The following is a 19,654-nucleotide window of genomic DNA, read 5'->3' as shown; positions in this document are numbered from 1 at the left end:
AGACCAATTGCTGGAGTTTTAGGAGAAGAATGATGTCCCACTCTTGTCTGATATAAGATTCCAGCTGCTCAAAAGTTGTTGGTCTTGTTAGATTTTTCATTTCATGATGCACCAAATGTTTTCTATTGGTGAAAGGTCTCGAATGCAGACAGCCCAGTTCAGTGCCCGGACTCTTGTTCTGTGAGGCCATGCTGTTGTAATGAATATATAGTATGTGGTTTACCATTGTCTTGCTGAAATATGCAAGGCCTTCTCTGAAAGAGCAGTCCGGTTGGGAGCATATGTTGTTCTAAAACCTGTATAAACTGTACTATAGATATAGTATATATATATATATATATATATATATATAAGATATGCAGGCTTTTGAACTATGTGCTGATAACAAGCTGAATGGTCCCTCTCCTCTTGAGTCCACAGAACATCCATGGTTTCCAAAACTGGAGAAACAAAAACTTCATGACGGCCTGTAACTCCACAGACATGAAACTTCTGTGTGCCTCTGCCATCTTAGGTTCTTTCTGAAATGAAAAATAGTTATAGAAATTGTAAACATCTGATATTTGCACAGTTAAATAACAAGATATTAAGCTTTCATTTGGTACCAAATTCATTTTTTTATTCCAACTGGAAGGGGCAAAGACAGAAACTGTTCAGCATCCCCTCATAAAACTAAATGAAACTAACTTTAATATTACATTTTGTTCATATTTCTACATGAGATAAATACCCCTACACTGTGTTAAATTATGACCAGAATATACTACCCAAAAATGACTGCCATACAGCATCATATTGCTCTGATAATGCCAGAATACACTGTTTATAGTTGAATAGTATAGAAATAATGATAACTTAAAAGCCCAGCCAAAATTGCCAAACAGGATTGAAAATATAATGCCATGGAATTCTCAAATAATGCCAATACCCACTTTGCAAATTATACTGTGCATACATATAGTGCTGAAGTAAACCAGCAAAGAAAGGGAGGGAATACATATGAAAGTGAAAATACATTCATAGTAGAGACGAGTGAACCAGTCAAGCTTTGTTCAGACCCAAATCAGTTCAGGCCAAACCTAAGTTACTAGAGTTGCCCTGAAAGTTGGTATATAACCCTCTCTAGCTTCCTGGAGGAAAACCTGTTGTTTATATTACTTTATGTTTTTTCCCTCCCCCTTCCCCCTACCAAAAGTCTGTAACGCAATGACAGCAATAGTAAATGATCTCTGACATAGATATCAATACATAGCAAAGTTAAAAGCATGTTTGATGTCATCAACATACAGCTTGTTCAAAAACACACCACGTCGGCATATGTGTTCTGCCTTTTCATATTCCAAAGCTTCCAAAAGTTGTCCCTTATCAGGGGAAGATGATGTTTAAACACAGACGGTGTTAATAGATAAAAAAAAAAAGCATAATAATAAAAAGGTTGCTTGGTGGATGAAGAGTCCAAAAATTATGCCTTGACAGGGTTGGAAAGCCTCCCGTACAACACGCACAAGTGTTGATTGTAAGAAGAAATAGTATCTCCCTTCTAATTGGAAGCAGCAGCAGTACAGTGTTGATGTGGAAAGTGTACAGTACAGATAGAGTGGCATAGGGCCACAATACTGGCAGCAGCAGAGGCAGTATAGCATGGAACATACAAGGCTTATGGGTAGTAGTGGCAATAGTAGTAGAGATAGTGGCAGCAAATGCTTCGCATTAATGGTGGTGGCAGTAGGGGATTAACAGCAGGGAGCATCAGCAGCCATATGGTACATATTGGCAGGGAAGCAGCAGCATAATGGAGGTAGCAGACTTATGGTAGATGATAGCCAGCAGGTCACAGCAGTGGCGTGATTGTGGCGGCGGTACGATGGAAGCGGCAGCAGCTGTACACAATGTGATAGTTGGAAAGTGGCATAAGTGGCATGATGCAGGTCACAGTCTGAAGGAGTACAGAACGCAATTGTAGGCAGACATACAGCAACAGGGGCAAGATGATGCACCTCGGCAAGGTGAGGTCTATTTAAGACCCCCATTCCGACCTCATACCAGACTGGCATGTTAATAGGACCCCTTTTCAGACACTCAGATCAGACCCCAAATGTTAAAACTCCCATTCAGACCTTAGATCAGGCAAAACAGTAAATCAAGTTACCTCTCATGATCTGGATGCCACATCCACCTCCCCGGGGATACAGCTCCTGCTCTTCTGGCTGTTCCTGCCGCATGGTGTGCTGTGACCTGAAGTGTGCAGAGAGAGTTCACAACATGCCAATGTCAAGTCACAGCACAGCGAGCAGCTGAAGACCAGGAAGAATGAGTACAGAGCCCAGGAGCGCTGCATTCACCTCTTTCCGGCCCTCCTGTACCATAGCACCGACATTTTCTCCCCACTTTGGGAGGAAAAAGTGTGTCATATATATCATATATATCTACCATACATATGCTGCTTAATTAAATTGAACCCCACAAAAAAGAATTTCTTTGAAAATGGGGGGGGGGGGGGGGGGTGAAAGTATTTGCTTGTAGGTAGCTGTTTTTGAGGTCTGCAGTTCAGCACCTACACTTCTGTTAGCAGGCACAGCCAGCCATAGCTCCTGTCTTCTCTTTCCCTATTTGTCAGCTGGTCTGCCCTTCTTGTCCCTATTGTAAACAAAACACACATTTTTTCTTCGGAATCCTAGCCTTTCTCTTCACTCTAGCTGGCAATAAGCTTGATTTATTTCTGACTGTACATGATTGATTTGTGACTCTCCCTGATTGCCTAAAATCATTTTCCTGGCAGACACATGCAACACCCAACCACCCTCATTCATAGCCCAGGACAGAATGGTGTTCTGCTTGTTCTGCTAGGGTTCCTCCCTGCCTGCTGCAGCACTGATTGGCTCGTGCAGACTGTCTACCAGCCTGGGAGAAAATCGGGGCAAGCCCTCTCCCCACTCTCTCTCACGTTCATGTGAGCACCCTTGTTTTTCGCTAGTGCTTTTTCCCCCCGCTGATATGTGCACTAAAATGGAAGTGCTTGAAAATATTTGGGTTTGTCTGCCGTTTGAAAAATAGCAAAGTTTGGACCAAATCCGGTTAAGTCCATACTGGTTTGCTCATCCTTAGTTTATAGCAAGCTTAAAGGGCTTATGCCACATTAGAAACTTGCGCTCTATTCTCAGGTTATGATATAGGGATCTGCCTGGTGTGAACCAAGCCGCTGAGACCCCCTCCAGGAGGTCTCATTCCCCTGAAAGGATAGAGCAGAAGGTCACGCATATCAGCTGCTGCTCTATTCATTTCTTTATTGGGTCACCAAAGAGGCAAATGCTGTGCTCAACTATTTCCAACAGTCCCACAGAGAATTACTAGAGGAACAGAAAAAAACATTCCATTTATACAGGGGCATGGGGCACCTGTTTCCATGATCGGTGAGAGTCCACGTATTGGGACCTCCTTTGCTCACCTATGCATCCCCTATCTTGTAGTTGGGGAATACGTTTATATCTTGGCACACTCTCTATATGAAAATAAAAGTGTAAGAGGGAATAAAACTTTTATTGTAGGCGCAAAGTACAGTATATGGGTCATCAAGCAGAAAATGCTTTGTTCTGACACATCCAACACAGTTGACATCTTTACTTTTGCATGATTGTAGAGATCATAGATCGCAAACAGGTAAAATAAGCTGACAACTTTGGAAACCTACCCACTCCAAATAAGAATATAAAAGGAAGTTACACTCTTGCCTTTGTTTTATTCATATTCACAATGATGGGTTGCAAAATGTTCATACGGTGGGAGTGTGATTTTCTTTGCTAACAGCAGAACATTATTTTTTTTATTTTATTTTTTTCAACATTATATTATTTTTGTCTTTTCTTCTGGCTATTTCTAGAGTGGGTGCCAATGTCCAATTTTCCTGTGATGATAATTATGTGTTACAAGGCTCGAAGAGTATAACTTGTCAAAGAGTGACTGATACACTTGCTGCCTGGAGTGATCACAGACCAATCTGTCGAGGTAAGTGAGCGGGAAAGAAGGTTCACATTTAAATACTTTAAAATTATAGTGTGCACATTACTCAAAAGGAAAAAAGAAAGAAAGAAAATGAAAACTCTCTGAAATTCATGCTACCACTCCTATATGGTTTATGTCTTGAATGTAGCTATTTAGTATGTCTTAAAAATGCATTTACTGTTTGGTTGGGAAAAAAATAATGACATTGAAACTGTGGAAAGGCACAAATTGTACAGGAATTGTCACTGCCAGTGTCACACAATATGGCAATGGTTTGAATTGTGCCTTTCATATATTCAGGTCAAATAGAATCATTTAGAAGCCAACAGTTCCCTGGCAAGAATTCATGGCACAATAAAATGCTTCACTATATCTGTTTTCCCTAACAATGGAACTTGCTGCATAATATTGTTCAAGAGTGGATATAAGTTTCGGTATTAACCCTGTTAAAATGTTATGGAATCCAGCTCTTGATGTTTTTTTTTTTTTAAAACCCATATCACTTCAAAATGATTCCCACAAGACTTGTGACAGCATCACTATGGTAGCAGAAACAAGGAAAAGGTGATCACCTTCAAACTGAAATTTAGCTGTTGCCATAGTAACATGAAGTGTGACAAGAGTTGAGAAAAAGGTAAAGGGCAGAAAATAGTCTTAAATCCAATAATATGAGTGGGAGGTGGGGGTTTCTTTGCAGCATGTGGTGTTATTATGCAATAAATACACAAACTCTTTGTAGGTTAAGCAGGTTCTTAGGTTAAACACACTGGGCTCAGTCAGTATACTTGAACTTTAATGCTGCTTGGTCAAACTAAGTTCAATATATGAATATACAAAAATATTTTCTAAATGGAAAATATAATGTCCCACCAAATCTCAGACACAGCTCAATAATGGTAGACAAACCAGTGATGCCCCTACTTTCTAGATATGTCCACCCTTATTTTGCCGGTAGCAAAGGGTCAGTATGGTAGAGAGGCTAAGGTTACTGCAGGCAGCGAAGTAACAGAGTCAGTAAACAAGCAAAATTGCATGGTCAGACTAGCACACCTTAACTGGTGAAACGAGTAAAACAGGAAACTAAGCTCAGGCAAGGATTGAAAGGGCAGACCAGCATTAATATCAGAGGCTGATTGACTATTAAAAGTAGTTGTGCAACTGCACCCAGAATAAGTAAAGGAGGGTAATCCTGGTGGTAGCCAAAATGGTAGTAGTAGTAGTAGTTCAATTAATAATTTTCATAATTAGTGGGACAGTGACGGACATGGGCCACTGATGTAACAAACACATGTATATGTCAATGCTTAACTAGGCGCTTGTCGGTAAGTTATTTAGATGATAGAACAGTACCTGCATTAAATGAAAGCTAAACACTGGATAATGATAAAGCAAAGAGAGAGAAGCTAAATATATATCTTATCAGAGGTTTTTATCAGTAAGGTCTAATTCCATATTTACAGTACACTGCCCACTGCCATTAAATCAGAAACAAATGTTTCTGTGAATGTTTGTTCCAAATAATCTGCCTATGTAAAGGTGCCACAGATCACCAAATGGACAAGCAAAACCCCTTTCGTCAGGTGAATTAATCTTTCATGCAGATATCTCAGTCATCATTTCTGGGCAGCAGATTGTGTTGTGTGAAAGGTGATCTGCTTCCTAGAAACAATTTATGCGAGGACGAGTGATGGCAGTAGCCATCAGTTGTCCCCATGAAGTGAAGGTGAATGCTGCATGCAAATGGAGCTCTTTCCTCAACTGAAGAGTAGGCCATTCTATGGAAGGAACCGTCCCTTCCCAATAGCTTTCTGTTCTATTGGGTCATCTAAATCCACCTTAATGTGCAAAACGTGCTAGAACAAAGATATAAAAAAAGAACTTCAGGGCATACTCTACAGCAAATCTGGAGAAATGTATTTCATACATCTGAGTGGGGTTCTGTCCAAAGTATGCACATGGCTTTCTGAAAGACCTGTCCAAATGAAATTGTGGAAATTTCTGCCACAAATGTAAATACACCCTCGTGGTGCATACCAACTTTAACGCCTCTCATCTTCTACCTACTTTACTCAGTAGAGCTGAAGGCAGCCAGTAGTTATAGCATTGCAGTTTACCTAAGGTATTTAACGTTTGTAAGAAGCTAATTTGAGCAAATGCTCATGATCTCTAATGAGCACTTAAAGGGCTTTTATGAGACTTTAAGGGCTCATGCACACGACCGTGCCGTTTTTTGCAGTCCGCAAATTGCGGATCCGCAAAAAAAGGATGCAGCCCATGTGCCTTCCACAATTTGCGGAAAGGAACAGGAGGCCCATTATAGGGATGCCTATTATTGTCTGCTAAACGGACAAGAATAGGACATGTCTCATAATTTTTGCGGGGTCACAGAATGGAGCACTCTGTGTGCTGTCCGCATCTTTTGCAGACCCATTGAAATGAATGGTTCCATATACGGACCGTATACAGAATCAAAATACGGTCCGTATATGGAATGCAAAATACTGTTGTGTGTGTGAGCCCTAATACTGATGACATATCTTCAGAATAGGTCATCAGTATCTAATCTGTGGGGGTCTGACACTTGGGACCCAGGCAGATCAGCTGTTTGAGAAGGCCCCAGCACTCACAATAGCACCACAGCCTTTTCTCAGCTTTTCCTAGGCCAGTGACAACATGAGAATGGGGCTGAGTGCAATACCAAGCACAGCTGCTATACAATGTATGGTTCTGTGCTTGGTAAGCTGTGAGAAGGCAACGGCGCTCACAGGAATGCTGGTGCCTTCTCAAACAGCTGATTGGTGGGGGTCCCAGGTATCTTGATATGTTGCTCATGAGATTATAATCAAAATAACATGAACTTACAATATTGTATTACAAGGTGGTTGTTTTGTGAGGTAAGATTGGGCACATATGCACTCCACAGACCCTTAGCAAAGACAATGTCTCAACATTTCAAAAGTTGTCACAATCCAGAGATACAATATATAAATTTTTTTACAAATCTTGAAGAAGCACTCCAACAAAAATGTTTATTCCTATTTAAGCTAAATTCTGTTTGTAAGTTCATAACTGTATTTGCTTATCTGGTAGAGGATTATAGAATTTAATTAGTAGTAAAAAAGAAATATACAGGACAATGTCTAACAAATTTTGTTCTGTTGGAACTGATCATCTTGGCCCCATAAACATAAGGATAATTATTAACAAACATTCTGGTCTCAAACAAATTAATAGAAACTGCTACCATGTACAACAAATAATATGCATCAATTGTTGCATAGTATATCATTTTCAGTGGTGCTAATAAGTCTGCTAAATAGTTTTTAGCAATTAATTTAAATTACAATGGTAAAGCCTACTAAATGCGACTAGCAAGGGCAGATGTTTTAATGCAAGCCTGAATAAACTGTTTGCATTTCTCATTCTTTTGTGCATATTGTGCATTCTTCAACATTAGATAGCAAGTTAGATGTTAAAGAGAATGGGCGTGAGAGCTTCAGACAAGTGCCCAAAATGTAGGGGAGAGAAAGCAGACTTAATACACAGTTTTTGGAGATGCCCTAGACCAGGGATGGCCAACCCGAGGCTCTCCAGCTGTTACAAAATTACAATTCCCATCATGCCAGGACAGTCTACAGCTATCAGCCTACAGCAGGGCATGGTGGGAGTTGTAGTTTTACAACAGCTGGAGAGCCTCAGGTTAGCCATGCCTGCCCTAGACTGTTTAGATATTGGACAGAAATAGCTGAAATAGTATTAGTATTTTTGAAGGTTCAAATATTTGAAGATCCAGTAGTCTGTATATTAGGGGCAACTGAACATCTGAAGTTAAACAAAGAGACACAAATGGTTTTGAGTAAAGTGCTATTTCAAGCTAGACTCCTTATACTTAGGAAATGGGTAAAGGAAGATCCTCCGACAGTTGGACAGTGGCGAGAAGCTGTAGTCAACATGATTAAAGTGGAACGGTTTTATGCGTGCTATGTAAAAAAATAATCTGAAAAACTTGATGAAATATTGAAAAAATGGTTATATTAGGGCTGGAAGGTCTTTCCTTTTTTTTTTCTCTTTCTTTTCCACCCCGTCCCTCTCCCTCTCCCTAAGAGTGGTGGGTGGGTATTTGGGATAAAACAAAAAAAGTCACTATAATATTTACTAATTTGTAATATGGACTTTTTTACTGTTGAATCGTTGTGTTCTGTGTACAAATGTATACGTTTTTACAAAAAAAAATTAAATAAAAAAAATTAAAAAAAACATTAGATAGCAAAAACTTGCAAATAATATTTATCTACTATAGATATCTGGTCAATATTTAACCCCTTAAAATGGTTGTCTGGATCCCAAAATCAAATTCTTGTGCTCCTAATACCCCTCACCATGCATATACAATGGATATAAAAAGTCTCCACACCCCTTTTAAAATGTCAGGTTTCTGTGATGCAAAAAAATGAGACAAAGATAAATCATTTCAGATTTTTTTTCCACCTTTAATGTGACTTATAAACTGTACCACTCAATTGAAAAGCAAACTGAAATCTTTCAGGTGGAGGGAAGAAAAAAATAAAACTTAAATAATGTGGTTGCATAAGGTTGCACACCCTTTTATAATTGGGGATGTAGCTGTGTTCAGAATTAAGCAATCACATTCCAAAAATTATGTTAAATAGGAGTCAGCATACACCTGCTATTATTTAAAAGTGCCTCTGATTAACCCCAAATAAAGTTCAGCTGCTCTAGTTGGTTTTTCCTGAAATTTACTTAGTCGTATCCCACAGCAAAAGCCATAGTCCACAGATAGCTTCCAAAGCATCAGAGGAATCTCATTGTTAAAAGGTATCAGTCGGGAGAAGGGTACAAAAGAATTTCCAAGGAATTAGATATACCATGAAACACAGTGAAGACAGTTATCATCAAGTGGAGAAAATATGGCACAACAGTGACATTACCAAGAACTGGATGTCCCTCGAAATCGATGAAAAGACAAAAAGAAGAGAGGAACTTCATCTTTCAGCATGACAATGACCCAAAGCATACATCCAAATCAACAAAGGAATGCCTTCACCAGAAGAAGATTAAAGTTTTGGAATAGCCCAGCCAGAGCCCAGACCTGAATCCGATGAAAATCTGTGGGTGAGCTGAAGAGGGCTATGCACAGGAGATGCCCTCGCAATCTGACAGATTTGGAGTGTTTTTGCAAAGAAGAGCGGGCAAATCTAGCCAAGTCAAAATGTGCCATGCTGATAGACTCATTCCCCAAAAGACTTAGTGCTGTAATAAACTCAAAAGGTGCTTATTAGTTTAAGGGTGTGCACACTTATACAACCATATTGTATGTTTATATTTTTCTTTCCTCTAAAAGATTTCAGTTTGTTTTTCAATTGAGTTATACCGTTTCCAGGTCACATTAAAGGTGGAAAATGTTCTGAAAGGATTTATCCTTGTCTCATTTTTTTACATCACAGAAACCTGACATTTTAACAGGGGTGTGTAGACTTTTTATATCCACTGTATGTGCCTCCAATACCTTTTTCTCCCCCCTTTCTGGGCATCAGACTATCCTGACAGGTCTGTTTACATTCGGAGCTTCCTGTTTTCTTCACTACCTAGCTTTATTTATAAACAAGTCTGGCTACTCTGCAGAGTGAACCTACCTGCCACACTGTTCAGTCTGCAGGAGCTACACCCACTACACCTTAATGTGTGATTCTGCCTACTGAGCTGTGTATCTAAGGCATTATGCTATATCAGTTTTCAGGTGTGCAAAACGTGGATCTGCAAAATAAGGATACCATCATCAAATTCAGTGAGTTTGTGGTTTGCATTTAGAGGACCAGAATATGACAGGCATGAGCTGCGGGTATCTGCTAAAAGAAGCAGGCGGCCACCCATGTGTATAATGCCCGTAGCGGGCATGAGCGGGAGCCATCTTTAAACACCCGCCCATTGTGCCATATCAGTTTTCTGGTGTGCAAATCGTGGATCTGCAAAATAAGGATACCATCATCAACTTCAGTAAGTTTGTGGTTTGCATTTAGAGGACCAGAATATGGCATGTTCTTCCCCTTGCAGAAAGGACATACGGATGTTGAAAGCACAAAGACGGTCTAGATCCATGATTTTCAGACCAGAAAAATGAATCATGAATGGTCATGTGCATGAGCTCTATTAGGGGCCATTCATTTTGGTGCAGAATGCCACACTGAAAGTTCACCGAAAACCCATCAGCCGCCACTTTCTGCCTCCCATTTATTTCAATGGGAGAAGCAGTGAGGAACACGGAGCAGTGGTTTAAAGATGCTGCAGTTTTTAGAAAAGACATGTCCCCTCTTGGCATGGCTGAGGCTAGAAGCTGCCACTCCATCCACAGTATGCATCACATTGCTATCCATAGTGCACCACAAAGTGCCATCCAGAGTGCCATCCAATTCTTTCTGCTACACTGGCCATAATGTCATGTTTCTAGTTATAGCAAAGATGTACCTCTTCAGTCACATGTGTTATACAGGAATATCACCATTGCATACCTGCTTGGCATCCCTACCTTTCACAAAAAAAAAAAAAAGCTTGGAGAACCCCTTTAACCCCTTCACGCCCAGCGCCAGGGAGGGTGTTTAAAGATGGCTTCCGCACCTGCCTGCTATGGGCACCATAACCGCAGGTGGCCGCCTACTTATTTTAGCAGACACCCGCGGCTCATGTCCGCAACTAGCAGTAATGCCGATCGTGGACATTTAACCCCTCAGATGCCATGGTCAATCCTGACCATGGCGTTGTGCTCTAGCTCCCCCATGTGGCGATCAAAGGAGCCGGAGGGTGTATGCAGCAGCCCCTGTCTAGTAAAATGATCATAGATTCCAATGCAAGTGCATTGGAGTCTATGATAATAGCAATCAAATGAACTATAGCTATCTAATGAACTAAATTCGTAAAAAAAAAGTTTTAAAAAAATAAATAAATTAAAACCATAAAAATTAAAATCACCCCTCTTTTCCCCAAATCACCCATGATGATACACATCATGGGTGTAGAGATGCGCAAAAGCGCCCATAGTATAAAAATATAAAAACGGCAAACAGCGTCCAAAAAAGCGTCCAAATGGTCGCTTCATTTTCTTCAAAAAAAATTCTAAAAAGTTATAGGGGTCAAAATATGGCGACAAAAAAATATGATTTTTTTTTTCCCAATTTAATTTTCTTTATCAAAATGCAAGAAAAGCTACACATATAAGGTATCGCCGAATTTGTACTGACCTGTAGAATAAAAGTAACCAGTCAGTTTTTATGTACATTGAACGTTGTAAATAAAAAAAAAAACTGTAAAACTGTGGTGGAATTGCTTTTTTTTTTTTTTGTTTCACGCCATTTTGAATTTTTTTTGCCGCTTCCCACTGCATCATATGCAATATTAAATGGTGGCTTTGGAAAGTACATTTTGTCCTGCACATAAACAAGCCCTGATTAGAGATGTCCCGAATAGTTCGCCGGCAAATAGTTCCTGGCGAACATTGCTTGTTCACGTTCGCCACGGTGGGCGAACATATGCGATGTTCGGTCCGCCCCCTATACATCATCATTGAGTAAACGTTGACCCTGTACCTCCCAGTCAGCAGACACATTCCAGCCAATCAGCAGCAGACCCTCCCTCCCAGACCCTCCCACCTCATTCGGAAGCTGCATTCTCAGTGAGAGGAGGGACAGTGCTGCTGCTGATTCAATAGGGAAAGCATTAGCTAGGGCATTGTTCTGTGCCCACAGACTCATCTACTGTAAGGACAGCATCCTGACAGCACCCAAAAAGCCCTTTTATGGGCTGGTACATCAGTGTGCTTTATTTTTTATTCACCCAGGTGGTGCAACGTTTCGGCTCTGCACTTGAGCCTTTTTCAAGCAAAGATACAACTCAAATCACAGCATTATATACAGGTGAATCAATTAACATATTCAACATGTGATCACACTCCACCCAGTGGGTGTGTTACAGATTGTGACAGTCATGTGTAAAAACAATGTGAACATTGCATATTAAAAAACAATGAACAAAGTGCAGATCCAATAGAAAATACATGTAGCATACATGTCATATACAATGTAACTAGGAATGAATAACACGAGTGTCAGTTAAAACAATCGATCTATCCGATCGGTGCGCTTTAGTCTAATATACTTTACAGGAGGGAGGAACAGAGAGGAGGGGCGATCAAGCAGACAAACCAAGAGGGCTAGGTGATCTCTGTCATGACGCTGCTCGGTGTTGTTTACCATTCAGTGGGCAGACGTATCGCAGCACCAATCAGGGATATGCATGCCGAAGGCGTCCGGTGTCATCAGACTAGGTTGCAACGTCATCTTCCTGAGTCCGAACGTCTACCCCCAGGCGCATGCTCAGTAAGGAAAACCTACTAACGGCACCATCTTTCTTTATGGAAAGAAACCACTATATCATAGCACTCAGTGTAACGCATCCAACCCACATTATAACGGGTATGAGCAACTCAGAAAGACAGGGGGTCCCTAGAAACCAGGGTGTCCATCTGTACTATCCAAGTGAAGCCATGTCATGACCACGGAACCCGCGGTCCATGCAAAGACATCATTAGGATCACTGAGTGCCATCCTACCTGAGAGGGATCTCCTCTTGTGGGCACATAGATGCCACAGAATGCAGATAGTATATATCGCTCAGGCTTTCTATCTTGATCGACCAATCCCACGGTGCTTATCAAATTAAGCAATATATATACACAAATATAATACAAACATCAAAAATAAAGTAAAAATGAAGGACAGAGCGTCCAAAATGACCCTCTACTATACGGTATGCTGCAATCACCCCGACCAGATCTGTCATTCCTCCTGTAGTGAAGTGTAAGTGATCTGTGTGAAGAACAGAAAAAAACATTATTATATTATTGAAGCGAGAAAAATATATTCTTTGAGTTATATAACTCTCTTAGTGTATACATGTAACACCTAATAGCATCCATCCTGACACAGGAGGCAAGCCATCCCTACAGAACATCCCCAAAATGATATTCTACATTTAAACCATAAGGTTTCAAACTGCCCAACCTGTGAATCCAGTTAAGCTCTCTACGCTTTAGTACCCTCGATCTATCCCCACCTCGTCTGAGTTGAGGAATATGGTCCACTATCCAGCATCTCAAGTCGCTTTCCCTGTGTTTAACTTCCGTAAAATGCTTGGATACCGGTAAATCCAACCGTTTTTTCCGGATACTCAAGCGATGGTTATTAAGGCGAGTCTTGAGTTCAGTAGTCGTCTCGCCTACATATAGTAGATTACATGGGCAGGATGGTACATAGACAACATAACTGGAGTCACAGGTTAGGTTAAATAAAATTTAAAAAGATTCCCCAGTGCCGGGATGTATAAAATTCCTCCCCTTGCGGATGTATTTGCAGTTAACGCAATTAAGGCAGGGATAACAGCCCAATCCTGATTGCGCTAACGTGATCTGTCTCAAAGATCCTTTTGAGCCAATATCCGCCTTGACTAACTGATCCTTCAAATTTCTGGATCGACGGTAGGAGAGAAGAGGTGGACGCTGAAATTCTGGGATATATATATTGCAGTTGCCTGGCTGCCTGTGTGTGAGAGGCTGCAGACAGCACATGCACACCATTCATACAGGGTGTTACAGAAAATACCTTGCAGATAAAAAAAAATACTATTTAATATTTTTCTGTGATATAATCACATTTGCAAGCCCATGTGTGTCAGGCCCACACAGACTGTATTGTGGTCACTGGCTAGTTGCAAGGCCTCCACTCATACCGTTACAGGGTGTCACTCACTCAAATACCTCGCAGATAAAAAAAATTATATTTAATATTTTTCTGTGATATAATCACATTTGCAAGCCCGTGTGTGTCAGGCCCACACAGACTGTATTGTGGCCACTGGCTAGTGGCTAGGCCTCCACTCATACCGTTACAGGGTGTCATTCACTCAAATACCTTGCAAATAAAAAAATTATATTTAATATTTTTTTGTGATGTAATCACAGTTGCAAGCCTGTGTGTGTCAGGGCCATACAGATTGTACTGTGCCCACTGCCCACCACTTATATAGGGTGGCACAGTACCTTGCACGCATAGTACCACTTATCTAAAAACCACCACCACCACCACTACCACCACAGCCACCACAGCCGCTTCACTTGATCCCTCGGAGGAGTTATTTACACATCAGCTGGATGAAATTAGTGATGCACAACCATTATTGCCAGAGGATGTAGATAACAGGGATATGTCTCAGTCAGGCAGCATTACACACATGGACGTACAGTGTAATGATGATGATGATGATGTTGAACCCGCTGCTGCTTCCTTTGCTGAGGTGTCAGATACAAGTGAAGTGGTTGATGATGTTGATGTGTCTGTGGATGCCACGTGGGTGCCTGCTCGAAGAGAAAAAGAAGAGGGGGAAAGTTCAGAAGGGGAGACAGAGAGAAGGAGGAGACGAGTTGGAAGCAGGGGGAGGTCGTCGCAAGGAGCTAGTGGCACAGTCAGACAGCATGTATCGGCACCCAGGGTCAGCCAGACAGCACGCCAATCAACGCATGCTGTTGCCACCACCAGAATGCCATCATTGCAAAGCTCAGCAGTGTGGCATTTTTTGTGTGTCTGCCTCTGACTACAGCGATGCCATTTGCAACCTGTGCCAAAAGAAACTGAGTCGTGGGAAATCCAACACCCACCTAGGTACAACTGCTTTGCGAAGGCACATGATCGCACATCTCAAACGCCTATGGGATAAACACATGATGATGAGTAGAAGCAGCACACAAGCTCAAAGCCACCATCCTCCTCCTGGTCCAGCATCTTCAGCCACGTCAACCACTGCTGTCCTCCTTGCCCCCTCTCAACCACTCCGCCTCTCACATTCAGCAGTTCCATCTCATCTGCCCATAGTCAGGTGTCTGTAAAGGAAATGTTTCAGCGTAAGAAGCAAATATCACAGAGTCACCCCCTTGCCCGGCGTCTGACAGCTGGCTTGACGGAACTCTTGGCCCGACAGCTTTTATTTGAGTATGGATACTTCAGAGTTTGGGAATCAGGGCACAAGTTCTCGTCATGTACCTTTTCAAGCGGCCTTGGCGAGGGGCCCAAATTAAGGAATGGCCATGAAAACAGTTCATCTAAATATCCGAGTGTGGGATCACTTGTTTGCCAAGACTCTACATGGTGGGTGGAAGGAGTATTAGGGTGAGGATTGTTGACTGTCTGTTGACCAGACTCTTGGCTACGGAGACTGGACTTTAGGGAAGAAAGGGTGGTGCTTAACCGACTGGAAGCATTATCGGCTGCAATCCAACTGACCACCTGGTTGCACTGGTGTGACTTTGAGAGTGGTGTCCTGCGCCATCCTGCAAACTAGGACATGAAGCCAGGTATCCATGGATGAGTGTGTTTCTTGTGCTCTGGCAGCAGGCACAGTTTCATTGCGCCCAGGGCCACAGCCTCTGTGTGCACCATCAGCAGGATGGCCACTTCACCGTACCTTACTGCTCGTCTTTCGCATTTTAAATGGTATATATGATTGCAAGTATGTCACACGTACAGTAGCACAGGTTTTGTGTACGTGCAAATAAAGTACACAGAATGTCAGATATTTTTAGGATGTGCACACCTTAAACAGGAGGTATAGCCTGTAAAGTAATGTCACTGTCACAACCGCCTAATAAAAAAATTGCACTGAATGAATGTCACTGATATTTAGGATGCACACACATTAAACAGGAGGTACAGCGCAAGTAATGTCTCTGTGACCACCGCATAATAAAAAATGACACTGAATGAATGTCACTGATATTTAGAATGTGCACATGTTAAACAGGAGGTACAGCGAAAGTAATGTCACTGTCACCACCTGCCTAATAAAAAATTACACTGAATGAATGTCACTGATATTTAGGATGCGCACTCATTAAACAGAAAGTATAGCGCAATTCATGTCACTGTCACCACCGCCTAATAAAAAATTACACTGAATGAATATTGCTGATATTTAGCATGCGCACACGTTAAACAGGAGATGTAGCATAGGTAATGTAACTGTCCGCAACGGACACCGTCTACAGAAAAAGTACACTGGATGTCAAAGATATTTTAGGCTGCGCACACGTTACACAGGAGATGTAGCTTAGATTATGTTGCTGTCACCAGCGGCAAAAAAATTACACTGAATGTCACTGATATTTCGGATGTGCTAACGTTATACTGGAGATGTAGCGCAGTTAAGTTAACTGTCCGCAGTGGACACCGTCTACTGAAAAAGTACCGCCTAATAAAAAATTACATGAATGAATGTCACTGATATTTAGGATGCTCAAACGTTATACAGGGGGTATAGCACAAGTAATGTCGCTGTCACCAGCGGCTAATAATAAATTACACTGAATTAATGTCACTGATATTTAGAATGGGCTAATGTTATACAGGAGATGTAGCGCAGATAATGTCGCTGTCACCAACGGCAAAAAAAATTACACTGAATGTCACTGATATTTCGGATGCGCTAACATTATACTGGAGATGTAGCACAGGTAATGTAACTGTCCGCAGTGGACACCATCTACTGAAAAAGTACACTGGTTGTCATGGATATTTTTAGGCTGCACACACAGCAGCCAAACAATTGCAAGCTATTTAGTGCAGGTTGACCTAAAAATATATATTGCTGCCAGATACAACTATAGTCCTTAAAAGGACTTTTGGGTCTACAACAAGTATAAAAGCTAAACTATTGCTATTTGAATCCCTACACTATCTCTCCCTTCTGCTCTCCAGCTCTCCCTGACAAATAATGAGCCGAACACAGAGTCGCCTGCAGCCAACATGGCTATGGAATTACAGTGAATGGCAGTACACACCTGCACGTTTATTGGCTGCGTAGCAGCCCAAAAAACCGTGCGGGGAGGAGACTCGAGCATCGTGCTCGAGCACACGCGGTATTTGGCTGAATACCGTGATGTGCTGAGTATCGCGATGTTCGAGCCAAACTAGTGTTCGGCAAGGCATGCTCGCCCAACACTAATATTGACTCAAATTTACCACTAGCATGAAGTACAATGTGTCACGAGAAAACAATCTCAGAATGGATTGGATAAGTAAAAGCGTTCCAAAGTTATTACCACATAAAAGGACATGTCAGATTTGAAAAAATCTGTCTGGTCAAGAAGGTGCAAAATGGCCCGGTCATTAAGGGGTCAAAGTAAGTATATATTAGTAAACATATATATTATATATATTAAAGTGTAATTTAAAGCGATAGAGCTAATAGCAAAAACATCCCACCAAATAAACCGTGAAGTCAACCCTTCTGAACAGCATGTAAACGTAGTAGAGATGGCGGCATGATGGAGTGGTAAACACTGAGAAACCATCTTGTTTCCACAGGTTAGAAAGCTGTTACATTTTTTAGAAAATTCCAGAGAACCCCTTTAACAAACATAAAGTATATCCACAATTTTAAGTATTTTTTTTTTTATGTTTTAATACTTATAAACACATTGTGTAATTTTTTTTTTCTGTCAGTGTAGCTTTATGAGTAAACTCATACTATGGACAAATTAATACCCCATTTTATTTATTTTTTCAGCAAGGAGGGAAAAAACTATTTTGTCATTGCGTTTAAAATTCTTCTTTTCAGCACGTTCATCATGTTGGAAAAATAACTTCAGTTCCATAGTGATAGTTCAATTTTTTTTGTGAAGTGTTTTTTGTATATTTTTTTGTCATCTTAGGGGACTTAAAGGGGTTGTCTCATCATGGACAATGGGGGCCCCACAAGTGAAGGAGGGTGCACTGCGCATGCACAGCTGTCCTCCATTAATTTTCTATAGGGCCAGCGAAAATACCGTATTTTTCGCCCCATAAGACGCACTTTTTCTTCCCCCAAAACGGGGGAGAAATGCCCCTGCGTCTTATGGGGCGAATGCTTGCCGTTTTACATCGCAAGCTGCGATGTAGATGCGAGCGGGGACTCAGGGAGGGACTGGGAGGAGGAGCTGGGGCCGGCAATAGCGGCGGGGCGGTGCAGTCAGTGTAGTATCCCCACCCCGCCGCTCCGGTATAGTAATATAAGATGTCATAATCATTTATTGGTTATTAAACATGCCCCCTCAGTCGTATTACTACCTTATATCCTAATCGCATCTGTAGAATTCATGCAGGCCGGGCGGGCAGCAGCAAGTCTTGTCATGTGCCTGCGCCGCCTACTTTATGAATGAAGCAGGCGGCGCAGGCAAGTGACATCACAGAGGGACGCGCCGGCCGCCTGCCTGGCCTGCATGAATTCTACAGATGCGATTAGGATATAAGGTAGTAATAGGACTGAGGGGGCATGTTTAATAACCAATAAATGAATATAACATCTTATATTTGTATACTGGCGGCGGCGGCGGCGGCGGCGCCGGGGGGGGGGGGGGCTGTGATCTGTGGATGGCACAGTTATGGGCTGGGGGGGTCTGTGGATGTCACTGTTATGGGCTGGGGGGGTCTGTGGATGGCACATATATAACAGTGCCACACACAGATCCCCCCAGCCCATAACTGTGCCAGCCACAGATCCCCCCCCCCGTAACAGTGCCAGCCACAGATCCCCCTGTAACAGTGTCCGTCATCCACAGATCCCCCTGTAACAGTGTCCGTCATCCACAGATCCCCCTGTAACAGTGTCCGTCATCCACAGATCCCCCTGTAACAGTGTCCGTCATCCACAGATCCCCCTGTAACAGTGTCCGTCATCCACAGATCCCCCTGTAACAGTGTCCATCATCCACAGATCCCCCCCATAACAGTGTCCGTCATCCACAGATCCCCCCATAACAGTGTTCGTCATCCACAGATCCCCCCCATAACAGTGTCCGTCATCCACAGATCCCCCTGTAACAGTGTCCGTCATCCACAGATCCCCCCCATAACAGTGTCCGTCATCCACAGATCCCCCCCATAACAGTGTCCGTCATCCACAGATCCCCCCCATAACAATGTCAGTCATCCACAGATCCCCAGTAATAGTGCCATCCACAGACCACCATTAGTTCCAAACCCACCAAACACACAGCACACCTTTTTGGTTAAATTTTATTCTTTTCTTATTTTCCTCCCCAAAAACCCAGGTGCGTCTTATGGGCCGGTGCGTCTTATAGGGCGAAAAATACGGTAGCTGAGCATTCCGTCAGCCCCATAGAAATGAACTGGAGTGCGGGCTGCGCATGCGCGGTACACTCCCATTTACTTCTATGGGGAGCTGGCTTGGTGGTGGCCGGACCAGAGTCCTCCAGCCACCCCCTTGCGGGGCTCCATTCTCGAAATAGGTGCGGGACCCGCACCTATAAGACTATGGGGGCATATTCTAGCGATATCTCCCCATTGTCCATGATGAGACAACCCCTTTAAATTTTAAATCCATTCTTTACAGCTTTAATTCACTGCAATAGTTCTGTATTGCAGTGTGTTGTATCTGTCTGTGTTTTATTGACTGGAAACCTATTAGACCCCAACTCCCCATATACTGCATATATGATGTTTTCCATCAAGTGGTCAAAATATAACCATGTTTTCTCATACATAAATAGCTCTATACTATTGAAATACAGATTGCCGAAAAAATAAACACTGAAAAATAA

The 19,654-nt window shown here is 42.1% G+C and overlaps 1 protein-coding gene across 1 annotated transcript in view; it reads left to right on the top strand.

Moving 5' to 3' along the window:
- CSMD1 (CUB and Sushi multiple domains 1) overlaps nucleotides 1-19,654 on the top strand; it is a 2,061,198-nt gene that overhangs the window by 1,093,210 nt on the left and 948,334 nt on the right. Inside the window, exon 9 of the mRNA XM_044291097.1 lies at nucleotides 3,878-4,002. Coding sequence (XP_044147032.1) covers nucleotides 3,878-4,002 — 125 coding nt within the window. The remainder of the gene's footprint in view (nucleotides 1-3,877; nucleotides 4,003-19,654) is intronic.

The sequence above is a fragment of the Bufo gargarizans genome, chromosome 4, assembly GCF_014858855.1.
Source record: "Bufo gargarizans isolate SCDJY-AF-19 chromosome 4, ASM1485885v1, whole genome shotgun sequence".
NCBI lineage: Eukaryota > Metazoa > Chordata > Amphibia > Anura > Bufonidae > Bufo > Bufo gargarizans.
The sequence above is the reverse complement of the archived record's forward strand: the minus strand, read 5'-3'. Positions and strand labels throughout refer to the sequence as shown.